We start from the raw sequence: 16,761 nt of genomic DNA, 5'->3' as shown, positions 1-16,761 counted from the left end.
TAAAGTCAAAAGTCTGTGATCTCCTTACCTCAGAAACTCTCATTATGGGCCCTCCCCTTGTGGTGCAGCTGTTGAGCGCTGGGATGCGATCAAACCTCTGCAGCACTGGTTTGATCCCTGGCCGCCGGCGAGGGTCCCACATGGCACGCAGACCTCTCCTGCCATGCCTACTGCTCCCCTCAGCAGTGTACTTCATCACTCTGCCGGTTCTGTTCCCCACTCTGGCTGTGGTGAATTCTCTCACCCTCCCCCACTTCTGACTGTACCCTGTGCTTGTACAAATAAATAAATAAATCTTAAAAAAAAAAAAAAAGAAACTCTCATTATCATCCATACCTTTCCTGTCCCTTGTATTTTAAAAGAGAATATGTGAGTGTGTGTGTGTGTGTGTGTGTGTGTGTGTCTTGTTAATACAGCATTGCGTCAATTTCCAGTCAAAAGAGTAATCAAGGAAATCCTTTTTTTTTTCAAAGATTTATTTATTTATACAAGAACTGGGGTTCTGGCCAGATGTGCAGGAGGGTAAGAGGATTCACTGGAGACAGAGTGGTGAGCAGAACAGGCAGACTGACTGAAATACACTGCTGAGGGGAGCAGAGGGTGAGACAGGAGAGGTCTGCCCCGCCATGTGGGTAGCTCCGCAGCCAGTGGGGATCAAACCGGCACTGCAGAGGCTGTAGAAAGCTTCACAGAGCTGCGTTCAACCAGGGAGGCCCAGAAATTCCTTCTTCATTGTAGTTCAACCCCAAATGATAAGGCGTTTCACTAAACAATTGACACTTTAGTTAATTCCCGAATATTAATGTATATGTTACACGAGTCATCTTACTAGCGTTGCATTTAATGAACAAGGAAAAAAAGATAGATGGACACACACATCACGGCTAAGATACTCTAATCAAATTCTAGTAGAAACATGTATTGGAGGATAACAGGAGTAGAGGATGGAAATGAAGGATATTATTTCCTATGAGGAAACCTCTGCCCTTCTCAATTGGAATTCTTTCAATGTATTGAAAAATGTCAGAGTGGAGGAAGAGCAGGATGATACTGTGTCAGTCCACACGTGACCCTGGGAGTCGTTAATTATCAAAATACGTTGGTTCAGCACAGATTTGTTGTTCCAACTCCCTGCACCCTGAGTCTTCTGAACAGCTCTGGCCTTCTCCTCTGGAAACCCTGCAGTCTTACCACACTTGAACAATAAAAGAATAAATTGTCTTTAGCTTGGGGGATTCAGGGGCCCGGATCTATTGCTATAATTTTCTATTCTGTTTGATGGCACCTGTGCTAATTATAAAATTTAAAATTAATCCTGGAAGTGAGCATGGCTAAGATCCCAGTAACTATGAGTCTCTTTCTCTCTCTCTCTTTATATATAGAGAGATATAGATATCTATATATATATATACACACATGCACATACACATCTATATTTAAATATGTACAAATACACAACACATATATATACATTATGTATATTTATATACCTATGTTTATTTTATAATATATGTAAAGTATGTATATACATATATCCCTTGTATGTATAAATTCACTTATTACAAATTCACTTATTACACAGCTTCAAATTCACTTATTACAGAAGGAATACACACAAAGCACTCGCACATACACACATGTAATACTGAAGTATGAAGACTCTTTTACAAGGGAATTTATTATCTGCCCCTCTTAGTACTAACATACAATCAAGTACTTGAAGCTCTTATTTGAAAAAGCATAACATCAAAGATTACATCTTTGAAGGTTTCTGGATACATCATCCTTAGATCTGGCATTGTTCTTATATCAGGTATAAAGATTTGTCCAAAGATACAGATGTCTGAGAGTAAGCCTGTGACCAGGAACTGGAGGGGTAAACCAACACAGAAAACTCATAGACTTAGATTAGAGAATAGAAATATCATATCAATGCAAAAAGAAGAGAGAGGAAAAGGAAAACAAAGGAATTATGGGGGAAATTTCCAAAATTTCCACTGCAGCTTTCGTATTTAAGGAGCAAATACCCTCAAGTCACTGTCAAGAGATGAATAATTTGGATTGAGAATTATCTGGAAGGCTGGTGACCTGGAAAGTCCCAGCAAGAAATAAGCATTTCCTATAGGCATTTAGGGAGAAAAGTGTATCTTACTATACATGAACTTAATGAAACTGTTATATCTTGCATATCCTGAAAACACTGTCATTCAATAAGCCCCCACTGTGGCTGATCCTTTCTCAAGTACCTTTCACATTTCCAGACATTTTTTTCCTGAAAGCAACATATATCCTCCTTGATAATTTAGTCCAAGTTTTAGAAGATGGCACCTTAGCATGTATGAATCAATAAAAACTCTTTAATCAATTGCAAATTTTACTTTATTAAAGATGATACATTACTAACACAAACTGAAATATCCTTATCATTAATTTATTTGTTCTGATGATTTTTACTTTTTTAATTTTTTCAAAGATGTATTTATTTATGCATACAAGAATTGGGGTGCAGCCAGAGGTGTGGGGGGTGAGAGAATTCACCAGAGACAGAGTGGGGAACAGAACAGGCAGACTGACTGAAATATACTGCTGAGGGGAGCAGGGGGCTGCGCCATGTGGGTTTCTCCTTGACCAGGGATCGAACTTGTGCTGCAGTGGCTGTGAGTAGCTTCATAGGTTGCATCTTAACCCCTTGTGCCACCAGGGAGGCCCTGTTCTGATGATTTTTAAACCTTTAACTGCTCCTGTCCTTTACTGTTGCCTAAACAACTTGTAGTAGACACTTTTTATGTTATGTGGAGTATTATTACATGTAAGCATGATATATAAACATTATAAAAAGTTCGCATCATAAACGACAGAAGGAAAAATCATATTATGCCAAACTAAAAAAGAGAAGCAAAATAAATATAAAGAATGTACAAGTCCCAATCCTAATTAGGAATAAAAACCAACCTAATGTGACCTAATATTAAAAATCACCATCATTTACAAAAGATGGCAAAATGATTTATTAGTTTCAAGTATTGAAAATACCAAGAGACTAACATTATCAGAGCTATTTATTCAACTACTTTGTAGAAATCAGTCATCATCTCTCAGTTAATCCATACATCTCAGACATAATAACAAATGAATGTTTATAAATATAAACAGACAACCCATTCTTTGTGCAGATCTTTATTTTTCTAAATTAAAGGCAGGGTTGGAGAAGGAGCAAGATCTGTAAAAGAAGACATCCAAATTAGGGTGAAAAGTAGCTAATATACATAGCAGGAAAAAAATAGGACAAATAAGATTTTTTGCATAAAATATGCCTTTTGCATTATTTAGACATTGCAATATTCCCTTAAAAGGAAATGTGAGACTCTGAAGCAGTAAGGAAGATCTCAAATTTTACAAAGAAATGTGTACCCCTTTGGAGTCAGATAAATTAACTGGCCTTCACTGAATAAACACAAGTCAGATTTCCTTAGATTCTCTTTTCCTGCCTATCTCCAAAAGTTGCAACTCCTTTAAATTTTAAGATCAACTCGTCAGTTCTGATGACAGATTTTCCTACTCTTAAGTTTCTAGGAAAGGCTTGGAAGGTAGGGCAGCATTAATTTCTCTACCACATGGCCCTGCTCTCTTAGTAATTCAAATTTTCACTGGCCAAGGGGGAAAACGGATACCTAGTAGGAGGGTAGGGATTTCTGGCCCAGCTTTAGAGAGATAGAGCCAATGAAACATCAGACTTGATGAGTATGATTAAAAATCTAATATTGCATAAACTGAAGCAATTAGGAAAAATAGTTTTTCAGTGATGTTAGTCTTTGTTAAGATTTCCAGGTCTTCCTAAGAGCACTTAGTCAGATGATTGCTAAAGCAAAAACATGGCAGGGGCAACTATAGAAAAAGTAAATGCCACAGAAAGGATTATTTTTTTTTAATTACCTCACCCATCAGTTTTCTATAAGAGGCATATGGTAAAATTGAAACTAAAGGTCACAGGCTGCTTGAGATGCATAAAGTGAAAAATGAGAGTTGTCAAAAAAGTAGTTCTTATTCATTATAATCATTTAATTTAGGAAATATCTACAAAGCAAATGAAACTTTTGAGTCCATGACAGATGGATTTTTGTCAGCTTAATCCTAGAATGACTCAGGGTCAGAGAAATAAAGTGATCATAAGTCAGTAAGAGTATATCCACTTCTACATCCTTGAAGAGAGTGGAAATGATTGCCGAGAATTTTGTTTTATTATATCATATACCAGTGTGTGTGTGTTGTGTTTGTGTGTCCTTGAAAACTACTAAATTGCTTCCCCAAACTCCCTTCAGGCAAGGGTGATTTCTTGTCCATTTTAGATGTGAGTGGACAGTGATGTTTGTTAAATGATTAATTTTCTAACCTTTTTCACATCCCCAATTGCTCTTGAAGCAATAATCCTCATGGTATCTAACTTGACTAATTATTTCTACACCTTTAGCCTTTAATCTGTCCAAGCCTCAGTGCTGTAATCTGCAAACTGGGGGTGATATATTTGTATAAATGAAAAATTCAAAAGAATTGAACTAATGAAATAAGGTAACTTTTCAAACAAAGGATACATAGATATTCCATTTTACAATGGACAAAACAAAATAAGTAAAAGCGAGAATGAGGAAAATGTAGGACTATAAAAGGAAACAGAAAATTCTACTGTCTCAATTCTTAGTCTCTATTTCCTGGTATTTAGTGTGTAAGTTTTGAAATATTTACTTCACCCATCAATTTTGAATGAAAAAAGAATGCCTTTTGATAATACATGAGACACCTAAGTGAAATATAATAATACTCTATTCAAGAAACTGCAGAGAAATTTTAAAGTAAATGACTTCTGTAGTTTCAAAGGTTCTCAAATCCAACCTAGTCTCCACACCTCACCTTCATCATTTCTCTCATTTCCTTTGGTCTAATTAATCAAATCCTCCCTAGAATGTTCATTTCGGGTCAGTATGTCTTCCTGCATATGAATAAGAAATAAAATACCATTTGATGTTTGAAATTATGGGGGTAATCTCAATGACGGAAATGGATGACTTGCAAGAGGGAAGGGAATGCCTGATTAAATATATTCATGAAGATGTCAAAGCCTTATAAAGCCAATATCTGGGGAAGGGGAAGTTGTAGGACTACCAGGTCTTCTCTGGTAAGGTGTGCTTCTTGAAATTACCACCACCATGGACAACAAAGGTTCATCACTGAAAGGTATGTGCAAAAATTAACGGGGTTGTTCACTTTATCAACATGCCAGTAGGGGTAGTAACTTGAAATTTTAACAGTCTCGTAGCAATAGGTACTTAGAATTTAAAAGGCTTCTCTAATAATTGCTCTAAAAAACCAACTGTACAAGATCATATTAAAACCATGGTTCTCAATTGGGGGATCCTCCTTCATCCAGAGACATTTGGTTAACATCTGGAGATGTTTGGGGTTGTCTTAAGAGGATGGCAGGTGTGTTTTACTGATACCGAGAAGGTTAAGATCAGAGAGCCTGCTAAACAGGCTACAATGCACAGGACAGTCTTTAGAACAAGGAATGGTTCAGCTCCAATGCCAATAATGCCAAGTTTGAGAAACCTCGGGCTGCAACAAGCATGTAAGTGACAATGGATCCAATCTACCACAACTCCAGAAGGCAGGAAGTAACATTCTCTGCTTCTCAGGAATCTTCTGTGGTTTGACCAAAATGAGTCAGCCTGATGAAACTTTTAGCTCTGGAACCATAACACAGACAATGACAGTAGGATGTTTTCATAATATTTGTTGATTGGGTTTGCGCCAAATGACATTTTCAAAGGAAAAACAGACTGATAACAACTAATCACCTCCAATTTCTTGATCGACATTTGGAAGATAAAGACATTGGGGCAATCATAAAATTTATTTTATGAAACAAAATACAAAAACTTTGATCGAGTTTATCTCACTTTCAGGTGATAAATGTACACATAAATAAATATACTCAGGCTTGAAAAATATCTACCCAGTTATGAATTTCCTTGAACCACTATGCCACTGTCTTCATATGCAAAACATATTTTATATACAGCTGCGGAAAAAGAAATATCCATTAAATGACTATAATGAACCTAGAAAAACTTTTCTGAAACATAATGGTTTTGAAATTTTAAAGTGTGTTACCTGCATCATCTCACACTACTAATATTTTCTTGTTTTGTAGCTAAAAGGTCATTTACATTTTATACTAAACAATGCTTTTAGATATTTAGGTTTGGATTTTTTTTCCGCACATAAATCTTTTGTACTTGCCTAGTTTTGACTTGGACATTTCCAATAGAAAATTAGTTTTCTGATAAGCACATTTTTTAAATCAGATATCCTTTCGGAGCAGTTTCTTTGAGGTTAAAAGTGATTTTAAAATGTTTCTTTCCCTTTGAAAGAGTAAGCTATTGATATACTAGAGGTCCTTCCTATCTGTCCATCTGCTGAGATAACGAATTGATGACTAAATCATTTCTGATACTTGCCAAAGATTCTAAAAGTGACTATTTTATAGCTAGAGCAGGAAAGAAGTGGGTCAAATCAGCTTCCTGGGGCGACTGTTATGAGGCAATCAAAAAGAAAGTTTTGTTCTTTACAAGTCATAGTAATAACCTCTGCAAGAACTGTGTAATTATGCTTTCTGATGAAGACCTACCCCCTCCACCGACAGACTGAGCGCCCAAAGGTGTGTCTGATCAGCAGGGCCAGTGACAAGATGACAAGCCACCTGCTAGAAAGGGGTGTCAGGGAAAGTCACCTAAACTCTAAGTCATCTGCTTCTTCAATGTAATTTCATAACAGTGATGGCTGAGATTGTCTCACAGGGTCACTGTGAAACACAAAATTTAAACAATTTTAAAGTATTTGGCAGAGTGTCAAGCAAATACGTGGGGTTGTTAAGGTGAGTTAAGAGATCCAAGTTACAGCATGATTTTACGATAGAATGGTCCCCATACTCAATATAATCAAACCATTGCCTGTTTAGTCTTACCAGGTCTGAGGTAGAACAAACATCACCTGGGCTATTCTTGCCATTTCAGCATCTAAGATGCAAATATAGGCCAACACACAGTTAAAAATTACAAGCTCCTAGAGGGCCTGGCTGCTGAAAATTTGCAGTATTCCCAAGACATTAAGCTATCTTAAGAGAATGACCTTCCCACCCTGGCTCAGAATTAATTTAAGCTCCAAATGTTTGCAAAGTACAGAAGGACTTCTGGGAGCAATACACAAATGCAGGGAGTAACCTACTTCTCCAACTATATATCTGTGCAAATATAATTATATATCTAAATTTACACAGTGGAAGCTGTTGTTTCTTCCCCCACCCCAGCGATTACAGTACCAAATCGTGCTGAGGGCCATAGGGAGAGATAAAACTTCCCTGGACAGGATTACTTTTGATAACCTCTGTTTAATAGATCAGCTCAGTGACTCACGCGTCTATTTCTACAGGGTCACTACTGATTCTGCTGCTGCTGGTGTCGAACTTGCTTCTGTGCAAGAGCGTATCCTCCCTGCCCATCTGTCCCAGTGGGGCTGCCAATTGCCAGGTGTCCCTGAGAGACTTGTTTGACCGTGCTGTCATCCTGTCTCACTACATCCATAACCTCTCTTCGGAAATGTTCAACGAATTTGTAAGCACCGCACTTCTTGTGTCTCCCCAGAAGGAACCTTCCCGTGATTGACTGGGCTTTGCCACACTTTAACTAGGAAGCTGCCTAAGTCAGACTTCACATACAGGAATTACTAGGTGAAACAGGGCATCAGCTAATAAAATGTGGAACCTGGAGAGAGGGGCCGTTTCATACAATCGCAATGACTCTTGAAGAGGGTAGTAATTGTTTTAATTTCCTTTCACTCATTTTGAGAATTTTAAGTACCTATATTACTCAGCTAGGACAGCCAAAACAGAATATTATAGACTGAGAAACGTGAACAACAGAAATCTATGTTTTCACAGTTCAGAAGGCTAGAAGTCCAAGGTCAGAATGCCATCAAGGTCAAGTTCTGGTGAGGTATCTCTTCTTAGCTTACCCTCTGTCTGTTTCCCCATGTGGCAAGCAGAGGAGAGACAGAGAGAAAGAGACAGACAGAGAGACAGGGAAAAAGAGGGAAATAGAGAGAGAATGCTGTGGTTCTCACATAAGGGCAGCAATCTTATTGGATCAGAGCTGCATCTTTATGGCATAGTTTAACCTTCATTACCTCCATAAAGATTCTTTCTTCCAGTACAATGCATGGGGGATTAGGGCTTCAACATATGAATTTGGGGGGAACATAAGCATTCAGTCCATGACAACACCAAACATAAAACACTTTTAGGTGGAGCTGAGGAACAGGAGGAGTGTCCCCTTCTTGTCCTTGCATGTAGGATTCCTCGCTCTGGGCACTCTCACCCAGCTTACTGCTGATGTTCAAGAAGTTAAGAACTGAGCTGCAGTGGATTGCAAAGTAGAACAAAGCTAAAGTAAAGCTGAATCCATGTCAAGAAAACAAACCTATAATAATAGTTTTCTGAAATGAATAAATGAGGCAAGTTATCATTCTAAGATTTCCAGTGTATAGATCTACACCTCCACTTTAAAAGTGGAAACAGTTATTCTTACTCTTTCTGCTTAAGATGGTTGGAAGCTGTATTTTTTAAAGATTTATTTATTTATGCACACAAGAACTGGGATGTAGGCCAGAGGTGTGGGGGGTGAGAGGACTCACCAGAGACAGACTGGGGAGCAGAACAGGCAGATTGATGGAAGTACACTGCTGAGGGGAGCAGCGGGTGATCCAGGAGAGGTCTGCTGCGCCATGTGGGTTGCTAGGCTGCCAACAGCTTCATAGGCTGCATCTTAACCCCTTGAGCCACCAGGGAGGCTCCTGGAAGATGTATTTTAATCCAGGATCAGACAACAGATTGGAACTGTTGACTTCATTTGAGGAAGTCAAAGGATCTCCATGAGGGATGTGCCTCAGTGTTTGGAATAGATACATATATACAGAGTTCTCATCTTTTAAAAAAAAAGATTTATTTATGCATACAAGAGCTGGTGGGCAGGCCAGAGATGCACAGGGTGAGGTGTGAAAGGATTCACCAGAGACAGAGTGGGGAGCAGAACAGGCAGATCTACTGAAATACACTGGCCAACTATAGGTATATATGCTTCAAATCCTAAAGAAAAACTGATAATTAAATATGTAATAAAACATTTAATGTTTCATATTTAGTTGTAGGGTAAATGGTTTCAGGCTTTTCTGCCCTCCCAGAATTAGGATTGCCCTGCCTGATGGGGCACCTGCAGTTGTGACATTGTTGTAAGCTGTGTTGTTTACTTCTGTAGGCCATGGCTCAGTATTGAGATATCTGCCAAGAGAAGCAAAAGCAGGAGATGAGGCAGGAGATAAAAACAGGGAGAAAGAATGCCAGAGAAACCAAGAGTGAAGCTTTGCCAGGGGCTTGGAGGCCTACCAGTCCCCTGGCCCCCGGCTGCCCTGTCTACCATGTATCTGGTTGCTACACTACATGTAAAAGCTCAATAAAAGCCTGAGGAAGCCACCGAGGGCTCCAGGACTCTCCTTTATCTGCCTGTCTGCTCAGATCCTAGAAAACCTGCACTGTGCCCTTCCTGGAACTACATAGTATATTTTTATTTGTTTGTTTTCCAAATAGTAACTCATAGAGTGAGTAAAATCAAACAAAGGAATCACAAAGATGGGAAGGAGTTGGACTATTTTGAGGGTAGATGAAAAAGATACATTTATAGACATAATGGAAGAAAAAACAGGGAAAAGTGTGACTTTCTTAAGTCACCAATTTCTATTTTTGCTTAGCTGTCACTTTAAAAAAAAGTACATGCACCAACTGTCTTAATATTCTGGTCATGGGTATATTTATTCAATGCCCAGACAAACCCAACTAATTGAATTTGCTTAATCACTTCCAGGATAAACGGTACGCACAGGGCCGAGGGTTCATTACCAAGGCCATCAAGAGTTGCCACACTTCTTCCCTCTCAACCCCTGAAGACAAGGAGCAAGCCCAGCAGATTCGTGTGAGTCTTTCAGTCATATTTTTCACCTACATTGAGGTATTTCCCTGGCATTGCCAAGCTGTAGATTATAAGAGGTACTAGGTAGGTAATGGTGATTGCACATGCAGAGATAAGTGAAGGAAGTGTGAGAAGCCAAGAGAAATTACAAGAAGTAGTTGATAAAATTTCAGTAAAGGTTATAGCAGCAAAATAAATAGCAGATCTATAATTATCCAGGCAGGCATAATTTTAACCAAATACCTAGGATTGCATACATTATATCCATGAAAGCACTAATTGAATTTCCACGTGTAAAATATAAGATCTGGAAAATTCATGGCTATATAGGAAAGGCAAATGCATTTTATTGATTTTATGTGACTCCTACATGGGCAGCATATAAGTCCGTTGACCAACCCACTATTTGAGTCTTAGACTTTCATGCTTCACCTGATTCTACTATTTCTCAAACACCAAATTCTTTCTTCACTGACTCCTCTGCCACCTCTTACTTCTTCACTGTAAGTCTCCCTCCCAATCTGATCCTATAAAATATGTTTTGCTTCCCATAGCTGGAACTATCGCCTCTTTTCTGATGTCAACAAAGTCTGCATATTAATCTCTACTCCAATTTTTTTAATTATAATTCCTCCCTTTGACCACTGACAAACATGATTTACAATAAATATCTTCACTAATATGCCCTCCCCCCTGAGTACAATTTGCTCTCTTTTTTTTTTTTCAACTTTGGTAATGGTACAACAATTTTTCTGTCTACTAAAAATACATTGGTAATTCTGAAAAATAAACAATGATGATGATGATCATAACAGGAAAATAAAGGCAGAAGGAAAAGAGGAATTAGCATTTATTAAGTGCTACTACACTGCCAGACATGGAAAAATGCTTTTTGTGCATTACTGCATTTAATCCTTGCCAAAATTTCCTATAATACAAGGAATGATCATTACACTGACTAATATTAGGAAGCCAGCACTTGGAGAGATTATGGAATTTACACCAGGCCCCTGCGTAAAGGGGCCTTTTTTCTTAAACTGGGGTAACCTGGATTTACAAATTGTATATTTTAGGGGTTCAGGTTCACATTTCCTCAAAACTATTATCACACTACATCTATCAGCAAGGGATCAATAACCCTCTCCTACTGGCCACTCCACCTTTTGCCCCCACCCTCGAAACCCTGTTTTCATCATAACACTTCTGTGTGCACAGCAAAACTACAGTGCCATTTAGTATGCGGCCTGTACCTCCTTGGAACTCGCTTTCACATCCCAGTACGTTTCTATGGCAATGTCCATTCGATTCTTCTCTACTCTTCAACTCCCTTCCCGCTAGATAGATTAACAGACATCAAGAAAGGTTTATTAGTCAGAGATCAGCAACTTGGGCTTCCCCATCCTGGTGATGGTAAATGAGGAGAGGACAAAGCCTCTGGTGTGAATCCATTGGTCCTGTTAGGACAGAGAGAGCTTTGTGCCTGTTTACTCATCTAAATATGTCAACAAAATAGATTTTTCTGATAGAACAAAGGGGGTGGGAGTTGGTAGAGATTGAGGAAAGCATTTTGTTTTTGGATAGAAGAACGGGGGTCTGGGCCAGAGGTACAGGGGACAAGAGGATTCATCAGAGACAGAGTGTGGAGCAGAACAGGTGGATTTACTGAAATACACTGTTAAGGGGAGCAGTGGGTGAAACAGGAGAGGTCTGCTGTGCCAAATGTGGGTTAGCTGCCTGGCTGGGGATTGAACTCAGGCCACAGTGGTGATAGCACTGAGACATAACCCCTAGGCCACCAGGGAGGCTGGGGCAAGCTTATGTTTATAAACACCATGTCTTCCTCATTGTCTCTTTGTTCTAATCTTGTAAAATACAAATACGTATCACAAATGAATGCATAGAGCATCAGTTTCATTCACTGATATGAGGGAATCTTTGGGTGAAAATGATTTGGTCCCTTGGTCACTAACACTAGTAAAATCTGTCTTTCTTGAGTCAATTACTATAGATACGTACTGAGTCCCAATAAAGCTTCCGCTGGTCCCAAACAGAGTAGTCAAGTATAAAAGAACACAAAGAATGCGCACAGGGTCAAATTTCAGAGGAAAATCCCCATTCTTCCTGTTATAAACTAGAACTCTCAGTAGAAAGAGTTATTTAAATTAGACAGATTTCTGTTAATTTTAGCAAATTGTTACAGATGTGTATAAGTCAAGAGCTTAAAGTTACATAATTTTACAAACTTTGCCACCTACAAAAAATTTCACATATATGCAGGGATAAACAAAGAGATATTTGAGGTCAGCCTCTCTGAGCAAAGTCATATGCAAAGAAATGCACTGTGTTACCCTTGTTTTCATGGGGTTACTTTATGTCGTTCCTCAGTACGAAGACCTTCTGAACCTGGTACTTAGAGTTCTGCGCTCCTGGAATGTCCCTCTGTATCATCTAGTTACTGAAGTGCGTGGAATGCAGGAAGCCCCAGATGGTATCCTATCAAAAGCCATAGAGATTGAGGAACAAAACAAGCGACTTCTAGAAGGCATGGAGAAGATAGTCGGGCAGGTGAGCATGCTCCTGAAGCTTCTCTGTTTCTCTTTTAATGAAAGAGGTGACCTGCATGATGAGGAGTTCTGCAATATCTTGCATGGCAAGAACAGGAGTTAGGCAACCTGTACGCCAGACTTGAATTAAATTAAGCAAGAGCCTGGGGTTGCATAGTGTCAGATTCTATTGTTTGTGAGTCTCAGGATTCTACCGTGATGCCTGATAGGTACAGTCTTCCCAACCCTGCACACAGATCCCACAGACTTCTCCCTTCCTGGGGACAGGTGGTTAAAGTGTACTCAAGAGAAAGAAAGCTGGAGAATAGAATTGGCAAGATAAATGTTTTCCTCAGTTCATCCCAGGGTGTCCACTTTTGACATTCTGTTCATATTCTTTTTTTTTCTCCCCCAACAAGGGATGACAGTAGGAAGGGAAAAAGAGAAAATCAAAATCAAACTGGATGTTTTGCCCCTGTCTATTTCCCACATTCCCTTTCCAACACTGGACATATTTATCAGGAAAAGAAGTTGATTGAAGCCACGGCATCAATGCTGCCCCGCAGGACTGGATTTTAGTGGGTCACAAAAGAAGCGGGTGTATCTTTTCTACTGGAATTCATATTTTTTTTATAAAAAGTCGTCTCATCCTAAATTTTGTTTTGTGTGGGGTTCAAAAATCAGATCATTGCATTTCATCTCCCCAAAGAATGTGTCCTATTTAGGTTGAGTGAATATTTGCAATTTATCACCATTGCTATGAGGTAATTTCAGCATGAAATCGGTAACATCTAAACAGTTTTCTGAAGTTCTTAGAAATAATGTATTATCTAAAGAAAAATATATGATTATAGGAATAATAATAGGAGCAATTTTAGAATTCTCTTATTGTGTACAAAGTACATGTTATCATGTGTCATTTTTGTCATTTCATAGGAGAAGAATATCTCTAACACAAATACAAAGTGCATTTTGACCTTGCAACATAAGAAATAAACACCTAGATTTTCAAGTTATTTTCTTCATTACTGTGGGCCTGTTTTCCAAGGTCACTAATTTGCTCTATAATAGTTCACTTTTTTTTGTTCTTTTTTTTTTTAACTACTTGGTTGTCCTTGTTCATATCACTGTCCCCTGCACAGTAAAATCTGTCTTAAAGCTCAAGCACAAAAATAAAAACGGAAAGAAAGCGAACAAACACACACACACACACTTTACATTCAAGTAAGGAATTTCCATGTTTAAAAAATATTCTTACTTCACATGACAAAGCTAATTTAGCTCATCATGGTCTACAGGTATGCCATGTTTCTATCTAATAGCTCTCCAAACTAGCTGACTTCTCCAAACTAGCTGACTTTTTGGTGGACAAGCTGGTTACTTCTCTCCTCTCTCCAAGGATCCCAACAAAGGTCAATTGAGTGTGACCTGGTGTTGCTCAATGTGACTGGTTATCACCTTCCCATCATACCACCCCACTCACTCATCACTACCAGGGAGTGCTGGCAGCACCTGCATGCACATAGGTACTTTTTCCAGAACCTTCCATACCAGAGACATGCAAAGAAAGCAGCTATTCCTCATGGAATTCAGGGGTTTATCTGTCCTAGGTAGATTGTGAAAGTGTTCTGACTAATTCAGCAGATCATCTCAGTCATAATCAGCAGGAAATTATCTGCACCTTAAAACATCAAGTACAATCCACATCACCTCTGAAGACTTGGGTCCCTTCACTGCACAGATAATAGAATCCATTCAAAACTGGAAAAATACAAATGTAATCATGGTGACCAGTCAGAAGAACATAATACAAATTGCACATGAGGACAAGATTCAGACCATGACATGGTTTCTCCAGGGGGAGAACGAGGCTTTTTCCTCTTTATCCCCTGGCCATGTTCAGTCCTGTATTCAAATATCAACTTTGTGATCCACCATCTTTCTACTCCTGCACAAACACACTTTATCTGTGAGCACAGACACAGGAGAAACTTCACATTTGAGTTCTGCTTCTCCTTTGTTATAATTCTTGATACTGGTTCAATAATCCATGCCTCTGTCTAGAGCATCACATTTATGTCTCTTGTCCAGACCATAATTCAACAACTTAAAAGAACACAGAAAAGCAAATACTAATCATGCTAATAAGTCACTATCTCTTTGGTAATTAGGTTCATCCTGGAATCAAAGAAAATGAAGTCTATTCTGTCTGGTCGGGACTTCCATCCCTGCAGATGGCTGATGAAGATGCTCGCCTCTTTGCTTTTTATAACCTGCTCCACTGCCTACGCAGGGATTCACATAAGATTGACAATTACCTCAAGCTCCTGAAGTGCCGAATCATCTATGACAGCAACTGCTGAACCCACACCCATTCCATCTATTTCTGAGATGGTTCTTAATGATCCATCCCATGTAAGCTTCTTCTAGTTTTATAGCTTTTTAATGCATGCTTGGGTGTAATGGGTCTCGTCTTAAAAAATAAAAACTGACTCCTCAGAGATGTCAAAATCTACAAAGGCAATCTGTCAAAGTTTCTTATCTTCATTTAATAGAAAATCAAAGGAAAATTCATCACTACCACTGAGAAGTTACTATTAAAATCTGCCACCAGTAGCAGAAACTAGCATTACAAATAAGACAATTAATAGCTCATTTTAATAGCTCCCACATTATGGGAGTCAAATAATCAGACGATAGGATGTACTGGTCATGCTTCTGAGAGAGTGAATTCTCAGAATTTTTTATGAAAGTCAGTCACATCCTAGCAGCTAACCTTCACAGTGTTATGACAGGCAATATAAGTATGGGGAAAATGTGCTGTACCCTAATAGCATGAGATATACCGAACAGTCTAAGATGTGTGAGGATGCTGTCTTCTACTCAGACAACTAGTACAAAATACCATAAATTGGGTAGCTTTTAAACAACAGAAATACATTTCTCCAGGTTCTGCAGGCTGGAAGTACAAGGCCAGGGTGCAACACGGACAGATGTGTATTCTCTTCCATGTCAAGGCAGAAGGAACTAGGGACTCTGTGTCTCTTGTAAAAGAACACTAATTCAATCATGAGGGCTCTGCCTGTGTAACTTAATCATCACCAACAAATACACTGAATACTAATACTGTCATCTTTCGGGGTTAGAATTTCAACCTGTGGATTTGGAGGATACACAGACATTCAGACCATGGAGGATATAGACATGAAACGTCATTAGTTTTCTTCATTAGCCATCTTCAACCATGCTCTATGGAGTTGCCACTCATTGGATACATGACATATATTCTAATCACTCTTGGTCAAAAAGATCCTTTTTTAAATTTGTCTGTTTTTGTTTATTCTATTTTTTATTTTATATATTTTTTACATTTTTCTTCAATTTTGTACACTGTATGCTTTCTCATCTCAGTTATAGTTCCCGTGATACTCCCACCACCAATTCACACATGTACCACCACCAACCCCTTAAACACTAGGGGGGCCCTGATTTTCACTTTATTATAATTGCTTTTTTCCCCCTCATTTGGATCCCCCACATTCCTCCTATAAGTGAAACCATCCAGTATTTTTCTATCATTCTAGTCAGTTTCAGTCTATCTCATATTAAACTTATTTAACGTTTTCCTCTCCTCATATGTAATTCCCCACACCTAGATCTCCATTCCTATGGAATGGAGGATGAGGAAATATAGGAAATTTCTGACATTACTGATTGGGGAGCGCAACTGTAGAATTCTCATTGTCAGAGGAACTAATCTGGAATTTCCATTAAATGGCAGCATCTGGGCCTCCCCTGTGGCCCTGCGGTTGAGCACTGGGCTGCGAAGCTGCCCACAGCCTCTGCAGGGCCGGTTCGATCCCTGGCCACTAGCGAGGGTCCCACATGGCGCGCAGACCTCTCCTGCTGCCTGCTGCTCCCCTCAGCAGTATACTTCGTCAGTCTGCCTGTTCTGCTCCCCGCTCTGGCTCTGGTGAATTCTCTTACCCTCCTGCGCTTCTCACTGTACCCAGTGCTTACATAAATAAATTAATTTTAAAAAAATTAAAAAGTAAATAAATGGCAACATCTCTGTTGTGGGACCCCAGGACTTTCTCAAGTGGGAATATCTCACTACAGTTTCTTTACCAGGGAAAATGCCCTTTCTG

General features: G+C 39.0%; 1 protein-coding gene across 1 annotated transcript; it reads left to right on the top strand.

Moving 5' to 3' along the window:
• The first annotated feature begins 5,532 nt into the window (after window positions 1-5,532).
• On the top strand, window positions 5,533-14,976 carry PRL (prolactin). Its single transcript, XM_037521029.1, has 5 exons — window positions 5,533-5,620; window positions 7,483-7,664; window positions 9,966-10,073; window positions 12,456-12,635; window positions 14,785-14,976. Exons 1-5 carry the CDS (start codon window positions 5,533-5,535, stop codon window positions 14,974-14,976), a joined length of 750 nt encoding a protein of 249 aa, XP_037376926.1.
• Window positions 14,977-16,761: the final 1,785 nt, after the last annotated feature.

This window comes from Talpa occidentalis, unplaced genomic scaffold (assembly GCF_014898055.3).
Source record: "Talpa occidentalis isolate TD23 unplaced genomic scaffold, MPIMG_talOcc4v2.1 talOcc4.2, whole genome shotgun sequence".
NCBI lineage: Eukaryota > Metazoa > Chordata > Mammalia > Eulipotyphla > Talpidae > Talpa > Talpa occidentalis.
This window is presented reverse-complemented; position numbering and strand designations above follow the sequence as displayed.

Bases quoted from the DNA above. Each gene is read 5' to 3' on its own strand.
- PRL (XM_037521029.1), top strand. From the start codon at position 5,533: ATGCACAGGACAGTCTTTAGAACAAGGAATGGTTCAGCTCCAATGCCA. The intron at 5,621-7,482 runs GTAAGTGACAAT...CTATTTCTACAG, and splicing joins CCTCGGGCTGCAACAAGCAT to GGTCACTACTGATTCTGCTG. The intron at 12,636-14,784 runs GTGAGCATGCTC...TTTGGTAATTAG, and splicing joins TGGAGAAGATAGTCGGGCAG to GTTCATCCTGGAATCAAAGA.